General features: G+C 40.8%; 1 protein-coding gene across 1 annotated transcript in view; it reads right to left on the reverse strand.

The window, feature by feature from the left end:
* LOC109856765 overlaps positions 1–10,353 on the reverse strand; it is a 37,956-nt gene that overhangs the window by 11,447 nt on the left and 16,156 nt on the right. Inside the window, exon 2 of the mRNA XM_020432400.1 lies at positions 1,787–1,905. Coding sequence (XP_020287989.1) covers positions 1,787–1,905 — 119 coding nt within the window. The remainder of the gene's footprint in view (positions 1–1,786; positions 1,906–10,353) is intronic.

The following is a 10,353-nucleotide window of genomic DNA, read 5'->3' on the forward strand; positions in this document are numbered from 1 at the left end:
GAGCAACGACGTGGGATCTGTATAAAGCTGCGATCTCTGGCCTTGCTTGCGATCGGCCTCGACGTATAACTATCCTTTTCAGCGTGAAGTTGGGAACTTTCGTTGACCAAGCAGCGATCGAAGGTCGGAATAAAGTAACGATCTTCGAGATTCGAACGGACTTCGATATTACTACCCTGGGGTATTTGTGCCCCACGTGAACACTTTTGTTGACCAAGCACTGATCGCAGTTCGGAATAAAGCGATCTTGGATAGTTTTTTTTTTTTTTTTTTTACAGAGAAAAGGCGTTTTAAACATGAGAATTGTTGTTGATAAAGCAGCGAAAAATCGAAGTTCGGATATAAACCAGTATATTTCAATTTCCCAAATGAAACGTTTTACGTTAGACTCGAACAACGATCGGAAATGGAAAACGTCGTTCTTCGGGAAATATCCAGTCAAGCTGAGAGTCAAACTCCGAGCAATCTGTCAAAGGACAGACAGGCAGGGAGGGTATCGTTTGCATCGTCTTCAAGATAACGCGAACTGTACACACGTCCACGGATCGGAGAGCGTGGGAATTGATTTGTACTGCCGGGAGCCGGTTGCGTATTTGCTAAGATGGCAACCGGCTAGTGGCAGGAATATTCCGCAGCAGCCGTGGGATATTTAAGCAAGTTCGTCTTCGCAAACTCCGTTCGATCCTGCGGAAACGTCTATGCTTGGTGCGCCGCGCTAAGGATGCTCCAAAAGCCAACTCTGACCAATATATTAATCTATATACGAGACTTGTGCACGGTTATGGCGGAAACCCTGGCACGGATTCTCCCCAATATTTCATCCTGGAAAAAACAATGAAGCTTCAAGAAAGCTGTGTAGCTATATAGATGGAATTTTTTTTTAGCGTGTAATATTTTTCCCTCAAGTTTTCTTCCGAGAGAATATTTCACGCGGTATCTTATTGTGGTACAAAAACTAAAAAAAAAGAGAAAATTTTAAAAACTGAAATTCAATTAATTAAATTAATTAAATTTTAATGTTGTTTTAGTAATAATTGTTGTTTATATGTAACAACCAAGATAGAGAATTAAAAAGACAAATCGTTCGTAATTTTCTCGCGAAGAGAAGAGAAACGCGAGATTCCTGCAGAATACAAGGTACAATATTCGATCCGCAGGCGTCGTAAAGCGTGCGATTTTATCGCGCGGGCCAAAGCCTGCTTGCCAGCTCATCTCCACCTCCTTGAGATTTATCATGGCTCTCAGCATCCGAAGGAAGACAATGGGGGCGTCTTTTCTTGCGCACATGCGCGCGTGCGATCGAACGAATCGCTATAAATCCCGAGCTTCTTATCTTTCGACCGGCGACCTTAACGGCGCCGAAATCTATGGACGCTGGAAAGTTAGACGAGCTCCAGTTTCCCAAAGTGTTACGACCGCCGAAAAGAGAAAACTCACCTTATGCCGTATACGTCTTCGTTTGCTATTCGCAGTTTGTTTTACGTACAGGCGTCTTCGCGAGCTCGTTATCGCAATTGAAGATACAATGCGACGCGCATTCGGCGCTATCAGAATCCAGAAGACCTGTCGTAAACGCGGATATTTCACCGAATATAAATATATTGAAGAATAATAAAACTCTGTTTAAAAACGGTGCTTGTTGCTGATCGAATAAAACACGCGATGTTTAAACTGAGATATGTATTTCGATCTCTCGCATTTATCTTTTGATAATTAAATCTTAGTTAATTTTGCGGTGCACCAATAGACGTGTAATCTTTTCAACAATTTTTTTGTGACGGCTTACCTTCTTGTTCCAGCGACTTCAACAACCTTGCACCGACTTCGACTCCACCAGAACGGCGTCAGAGTCCAGTAGGAACTACTCGCGCTTCTCGCCCAACCTTCTTCGGGAAATAGAAGGACCTGCAATACAGCGATAAGTAGTTTTTTTTTAGCATCTTTGTTTTTTCAGAAATGTGCATGTTTGTTAACGCTCAAAAATTAACGACAATAAGATAAGAGATATTTTTTGTTGTAATTATTACGATCGGTTTTACCGATTTTATTTTTTGGATGTATTTCGCTTTGCGCCTCTTTCTTTTCCGTGAGGAGTTTTCTCTCAATTTAAGACAATAAATAGGAGGCGAAGCATGTCGATAGCAAACTTGATAGGGAAGCTGTAGCGCTCTCAGAAATAAAGTAAACGGGATTGAGAAAAGACTTTGTCGAGACTTTTCCGCGGCAGCTTCGACGAATTCGAGGTTGACCGGGAAGATTTGTTGGGGTGAGATTCCCCCCGCGGAAGAAGCGGAAGATGTCGCGCTTCTTTTTCCAACATATCTCCCCGGTAGAAAAAACCTCTCGACCTCCTTCCACTCTCGTCGCATCCCTCTCGGTAGTCTCTAGTTCCTTTCGTCTCCCTCGCGGTTTCTCAAACCTTCTTAGCTATGTGACCAAAATATTGAAACCATGCCGAAGCGTCGTATTTTCTTTTGCGACGAGAAAAGGGAAAACGTGTCTTTTTCTACTTTTTCGTCTTCGTTCTGCGAATTCCTCGCACGAGATACAGGCATCCGTCATCTCGGAGGATTTTCTCTATACCGCGAACGTGGATAAATCGCTTTTTAATCGATACATATATATCTCACGGGAAAACCCGTGTAAGATTGTTGTTCTTCTTTCGCCTCGACAGTTTGACAGAAACGCACCGCGCAGGATATTACAAGATATTTCGTTCTTGGATATAGCGCGATCTAATTGCGCGGCAGAGTTTTTTATATAATTTTAATTGTATCATACATCTCGTGTAAAAAAAGTGTGTTTGTTTAATACGTAACGATAAACCAATTTTTTTTTTATATTTTCATATTCTGTTTCATTTGTATTCACGATAAAAAAAAAAGAACAAAACTATTGAACGCAGTTACATGACGTTCTCATTACTGGTAATTTAATAACAACTTTGTTTTTTATAACAAAAACTGTTTGTAAAATAACAAATATTAGTTCAACAGATTTACAGAGAGATTGTAACTCATAAACTCAACAGATATATTATCCGAAATATAGTTCGCACGAAATTCCGATATTCCGAAACAATATCAGCATATACATGCTGAAGCGCGATATTTTGCTTTATCAACACAAAACATTTTGCTTCTTCATTACCGCTTCAACGTCTGTAAATGTTAAATTTCTTGGCACGATAACCATGCATTTCCATCGAAATTACGATACGTCGCAAATTGCCATTCGTCAGCAAGAACGGCGTCTTCCTTCCCTCCACAGGAAGTGAAAAAGGAAGGGCAGCGAGAGATACGAAAATAGAAACACATGATAGAGTCGCGAAGGGCTGCTTTCGCAGTGATTCGATCTCTATCCTCTCTTTCTCTGTCGAGTTACCGCAAGACAGGACGTTGCCAAAACTTCTTGATTCGCCGTTTCGGCGGAACAGAATCGGTGGGAACAATTTACCTCTTGTGGAAGAGAAAAGGAGGGAAAAGCGCGATTTTATCGGATTCCGCGGAATTGCATTCCAGCCACGTAAACGGAAATATCGAGACGAACCTTCGTCCCTCCAGCCATCGTTTCTGGTTACGAGTCGAGGGTGACGCAACAAATTCGCAATTAATGCCTCTTCCCCGGATTTTTTGCCTGTTTTATTTTCTTCCCGGTTTTTAATAATTGTGTTCGCTGATTCGCTGCGCGATAATTTGTAAGATTATAATTAGATTTTGAATCTGTCAACGCGCGCGTGGACAATGTGTTGTGCACGAACGAGCCAGTGTTTTTCAATTATACAATAGTTTACATATTAAATTAAACTTTTTTTTTTACATTAATACCAAACCAACAATATGCATGTAATTGTTTTTTTCAAATTTATTTAAAATTTAAATGAATAAAATGTATTCGATACATCTCGCATAATAAACTGCATATATAAAATTGAATTTTCAATAAATTAAAATGCGAAATTTTGCCACGGGATACGGGATATCAGCGCAATTCGTTTCCGTGTTTGAAATAAACTATTTGCCTCGCAAAATTGAGACATTACAATAAATACGTAGTTTCATTTCTAGCTCATTAATTGTTTGAGTGTGTAACGATAATGTGTGCGATACACGCGCTTTTATACGTATATACATATATCATGTTATAATGTTTTAAAAATTCAGAGTTTGATATTGACGAACCTTTTGCCCATTTTCAATGTTTTCAACTTTTATTCATTTTTTTATTTATTTTTTTTTTTTGCGCAACTTTGCTGCGTACGTATATAGCGATCCACGCGGTGAAATCGAACACCGTTCTCTTTCAAACGCGGAAAATCTACCCCGCGGCAGTAAAGTATGTATAAAGCTGGAAATACAATTCCGCGCGATGGACCGTCGCCGCGAGCAAGCGCGATTATTCGCTCTCTCGCCGATCAAACTCGCGTGATTACGTTCGCGTTTTGCGGCGCCGGTTTTGCTGTTACCTCTTTCTTTCTCTTTGTCGACACGATATATCGCGCCGACCAATTGGACGTGTGCACCATGGCCGATTTTGCTTTAATAATGTTTCGCGAATCATCGAGTCGAAGCAACGAGAGAAAGAGAGAGAGAAAAGAGTGCTTTGCAGTCCGGTCGATGAAAACGACGTTATTTACTTCATGCTGCACTATTATATGCTAGCGCTCCGCGATGCTATATTATTCATGTGATTCTATTCTATGACCGCCGTAATGCAGTTTTTTTATTCCATTGCATGTTACAACCTGTCGTGCAAAGTACTGCCATTTTACACTCAATTATTGAACTCCTCTTCTATCAGAATATAATTATATTTAGTTATTTTAATTATATAATTCTACTCGTCTCTCCATGTTAAAATTAAAATATGCATATTATTGTTCTTTAAAATTTATGTAACTCGCTCATGAAGATATAAACGGTTTCGTACTTTTCATCTTTATAAAAGAGAAAACTTTATAAAGTAGGTAGTTAAATAATAATTGAAAACTCTGCAAAGCTGCAAAAAGCGCACAGTCAACTTTGGATTACGGGCAAACTTCGAGTTTCGCTCCAAAGTCAGATACATCGCAGTATCGACCGGAAAATGATTGGAGTTAGGTCGGCTTCGACTTTGAAGATGTCTCGAGCCGTCAATTACATGTATTGCTTCTGAAAGCGTCGAGTTGAGTCCAATATCCTTCCTTTCGCCGCGCTGTTTTTAATAAGCAAGGATCGCGCCCGAATCTCGCAATTCCCGAGCTTTCAATTCGCTCGAGAGAGCGCGAGCGGATTGTAAAGAACAAAGTCCCGGCAAAGTAAAATAAAAGTAAACGATCGTAGGGCGAAGTAGGGCAAAAAGAAGCGACCGCGCGGACTGCTAAGGACTGCTAAGGAGTAAGGGCGAAATACAAACAGCCGAAGGGACGTATAGGGCAAAATTTCGGCCGAAGTTTCCGCGCTCCTTTGCCGCCGTCTCTATTTTTCTTTCCGTTTTCCTTTTTTCCTGTCTCGCTTCCGTAATTTTCGCCCGTATGTATTTTGTAAATGCGCGACGTGCGTCTAATTCTAAACTGGCGCGACTACTCAAGACAGAACCCTTTTCTCATGTTAGTGAAATAAAGTGCGAATAACTTTAAACGAAATTTCAGACAAGTGTATTTTGTTTTATACAATAAAACAGAACATATTTCAAACGCGCAAAGTCGCGTCCGGAAAACAACGATGTGTGGTGTTCGTGTATTTTAATAGGTGTCATGTCCCACAGAAACATGTCAAGCACAGTTTCGATTCTCCCTTTCTCCTCCGGTGGAAGAACAATCGAACAAATTGGTTCAATTCTCGCGGCACGGAAACGGTCAGAAAGCGGTCACGGCTTGTGTAATGGCCGCTCTTGCCCTGTCGAACATGCAAATTTGTCGACGCTCAAACACCGAAATGCCCGGAGGTGGACAATTTGTCCATTAACGATTCTAATTGGTTATAGTTTCGTCGCGCGGAACAAACATTTTTTTTCTCTCATTTATCTCGGTCTCTATTGTTGTCGCGTGAAAATTACACGCGTAAAGCACGAACTTATATAACATCGCGGAAATTCGGTATAATTCTGACAGAGATGGAATTGTTCTCTGAAAATAATTGCTCAATTTCAAAACTATCCAACGCTACATTTATCATCCAATCGCGCTCGACAACGTAAATATTAGAACTTCTTTGCGCAAGATCGTCTCAATTTCCCCGATGATGGCCGCGCGCAATTAAAGTTGAGAAAATTAAGTTTTACAAATTTAATTCTCTCAAACCTTTGAGATTCCGGCGAGTCATTGAAAAAGTAGATAGTTAGATCCGCCGTGTTGCATCCGCGTTTGATTAATAATCTCGCAGCCGCGCGAACTCGCGATAGCGAGTTATTATCGTCGCACTTGCCACGAGATAACGACCAACGGAACCGGAACCGCGTCGTCGTTATTATGCGCGCGCGGATCGCAGCGACTCCTGCGTTTATATCGGACTGAATGCCGCTGATTGAATAAGTGGATCTCACGCGCGGCTGTGTGCCGTCGTCGCCGTACAGCTTCCTCTCTCGCTTCCTCTTCGTCTAAGACTCACTCCAACGATAATTTACTCTCTCTCGAACCACCGGGAGCAACGGAACTTCGCATAACGACGCCCTCCTTCCTCTTCACGAGCACTCGCGCGCGCTCTCGTCATCTATTTTCTTGTTCCACTTCCGCGTGTCGCGAGGCACGCTTAATTACACAGCCCGTCGGAAACGATATTAACGCTCGTAAGAATTTTGCACGATCGATTTTCCGCTTGGTTTATGAACTGCCTTTCCGAAGAAAGCCGCAAGAACGTCGGGTATAATATTTGACGTAATCAGGCTATGTTTGAGGTTTCATTATTGAACGAGGCACGTTTCATTTAACGACGAAATCAGGCAGGAACGGAAAGAAAGCGGATATTATGTGTAATAAGAATTAAATTAAAAAACGAACAACATAATATTTTTGTATTATACGAACAGTATACAATATTTTTCATTCAACGTAAATCTTCAGTGAAAGACTGGAGGAAATTTTTAAATTAATTTTTAATTATAAAATTTCAGAACGCAAATGTAAAATTTTGCGTGTCATTCGCAGCGGGAAAAGACAATGGAATAAAAATTGCTAATATATTACATATTACGCTCAAATATGGCAAGTTGAAATCCAAATATTGCAGCGAATGGTATATGAACCGTAAATTAATAATATTTCAAAGGTGTGTTTTAAATCAACGACAATTTTCGCGGAAAATTTTATCTTTTGATTTATATATTTATCTTTAAAATTTGTTCGATATTTTATTCGGTGTCGCTTTTATTTAAATGTAATTTTATAAACATATATATATATATATATTTATTATATTTGTCGTATAATGTTACATTACAGTATTATTAATACATTCGTAATTCACGTTATTATTAATATCACATATTTCCTCGGACAACGTTGTGTTTATGCGAAATAACCAATAAACGTGCTGCGCAGGCTAAGTAGTTTCATTATATATAGTCAATAACAATGTAATTCATATTGTCGAGCTGGTATCCATTATTGGTGCCTGGATATTGTCGACCTAGTATCAATTTGTGCCCCGACCCTGTCAAGTGTCAAAGGTATCGCACGAACACAAACTCGACGCAGCTTTATTGTGCACGCCTCACTGCCGTCGTATCACGCTCGCCTTAATTTCGGAAAATCCGGTTCAGCAGCAGCGGCGGTGGCAACGGAGCGCGACTACCGGAGCGTGGCAGCAACGAGCGGCGAGGGCAGCATCACACACACCGGCAGTGAACGATAGACCGCGTTACGCTATTCGTACGAACGTGTTGGCCGCGCATAGGGGATGCCGGTTTTACCCGATAATCCGGTAGTTCGCTCCATTGCCCCGCCATAATCCTGCCCAATCCGCGCCACGCTGTGGCACATCCCTTGGCTCGCGACAATATACCCTCCGCGGGCGTTTCTTCCTCAGACAATGAAGCATTAATCTTCAGAAGAGAGATTGAGAAACTAATTAATCTGTATTTATACAAAATAATATTGTCATGTTTTCCAAAAATTATTTTATTTTTTTTAATTAGTAACGTTATTAATTAAAAATTTGTCAAACGATCAGTTGTTATTTAAGTGGAATCATGTCGGAAACTTCGCACTATATCAAATTTATTTGTGATAATATGTAGCGACGTTAAATTAAGCGATCAAGTGTAACGCGATAGCGGGGAAGAAGTTTCCGCTGACCGGTTTGCGCGGTTATCGGAGGGAGTTGGACGCATAGCGATCGCGCGCTCGGGGTAATGGACTGCGGACGTGAAATCGATAGGTTGACGATAAATGTCATTGTCTTTCGAGGAGTGATTCGACGGGATTGCGTCGTTGCTCAGTATATCGCGACGCGTCGCGCCGCGCGATTCGGTTCATCTGCTTGTCAGAATGAAGTATCGGACAGCTTTCTCTGTGAGCGCGAGGTGAATTGCACCTAAATTTTGTCCTGGGATTAGCGGATTGCGAATCACGAAACGTTCATCCGCCGCTCGTACATCTGCATCAGGTCGTCCGCGCAAATGGACCCTAATGATTAATCCGCGATAATCTATCAAGAGAAACCGGTCACACGTAAAGATTTACACATCTGCGATTTTCCGCGCAAACTGCGATCGCAGCTGCGAAAATCTCATTGCGAATATAAAATCACGAGTAAACAATTTTGTAGTTTTTTTTTCTTTCCACAGTTTTATACAGTTATCTGTGTTTTATCATCACAGAGAAAGATTGTTTCAATGCTTCCACAGCGATTCGAGCGAATTGTTTAATCCACAGCGCACTGGGTGGTGTATATTTTGCGCACGACATGTCGCTTTTGCATCGAGCCCCATTAATTAGGGGGGCACGATTAACGTATTAACGCAATTACTCGGTTCGTTACACTCCCATATACGCATCGTCGTGCGCGTCGCCAAATTTGTTCACCCTATTTCCGCGCTTTCCACGAATTTCAGCGGCGTGTATTAGTCAGTTATTACGTATGCCATACGCACGATATCATTTATTCATTCCATTATAGGACCACTCAGCGCCATTATCGATAATGGTCCAGGATGGCCACGGTTACTTAATTTGCATTTCTATATATTATATCAATTATTACGCAGAGATCCGCGCGTCACACACTACAAAATGTAAAAGACGTTAAAAAGATTTGAACTCATATCGGGATAAAATGTTTTGTCGTACTTCAATAATGCAAGTTTTATTTACTGCTAATTAAATGGATATTGATTAATTTACTTCGATAAAAAAAAAAAAAAGTAGGTCGCTGATAGACAAATAACTGGAATATTTTGATTTTTCACGGGTTTTTAGTTCTCTCTGAAACAACAGAACAAAAGTTTAATACGGGATTGAAACAAGAGTAAATAATTATGGAAACCTTTTGTTTTATAATTAGAATAAAAAATATACCCGCATGTATATACGTGTATACATATAGGTATTTGAAGTCGGATTAAGCTTGAAAGGATTAAACGGATCGAGCGACGAAGAGGCGAACAGAGGCGAGAAACCCTCGATGTCCCCTAAAACTTCCCTGTCGAATGCGGTCGACAATCTCGAATCGCGGATGCCAAGGGTCGGTGAAACCCCGCGCACGATATATTGTTCGTACAGAGTGTCCAAGCATCCGTAGGACACCCGATATTGCACTTGCCGTGATTCGGCCGCCTCGTAATTTGAGGTGCACGTTGGACATTTCCCTTCTGGACATATTACAAACGACCGCGACGTTGATGAAGCACGTGAAGTGTGCACATGAGAAGTGCATTGAATAGAAGCGCATACTGATGAGTCGATTAATGGGTCACAAGAATTTTGTCTATATGAGAGATAACGCGCACGGATAATATTAATATTATACATTAAAATATATAAAAATACACAGAAAAAAAATAGAGGGGCTTTAATTAAAGTCGACGTCACGGGCTGTCACAAAAATAAATAGTTCATTAAATTGCATTGCATATGCGATTAATTTAATGTCTACCCTTGTAGGAATTGACGAACGGCCCAGTATTGGGTCAATATCGGCAAATGAGGCTCGATATTGGTACGACAGTAGTAGCCAGTACTGGGCGAATATGCTTAATGATTAGATCGAGCCAACGCTGGCTCTTAAGCTCGGCACGATACTTACTTCCGAGATTGGTCAGATATGGATTTCAAGTAGTGGCACAATGTTGCAATTTTATACTGACAAGACAATCTTAGCCAACACTGGCTAAATATTCTTAGTGGTCAGATAGGCCTAAGATCAATAACTTATATGA

The sequence above is a fragment of the Pseudomyrmex gracilis genome, unplaced genomic scaffold (genome assembly GCF_002006095.1).
Source record: "Pseudomyrmex gracilis isolate BER0280 unplaced genomic scaffold, ASM200609v1 scaffold_4, whole genome shotgun sequence".
Lineage (NCBI taxonomy): Eukaryota > Metazoa > Arthropoda > Insecta > Hymenoptera > Formicidae > Pseudomyrmex > Pseudomyrmex gracilis.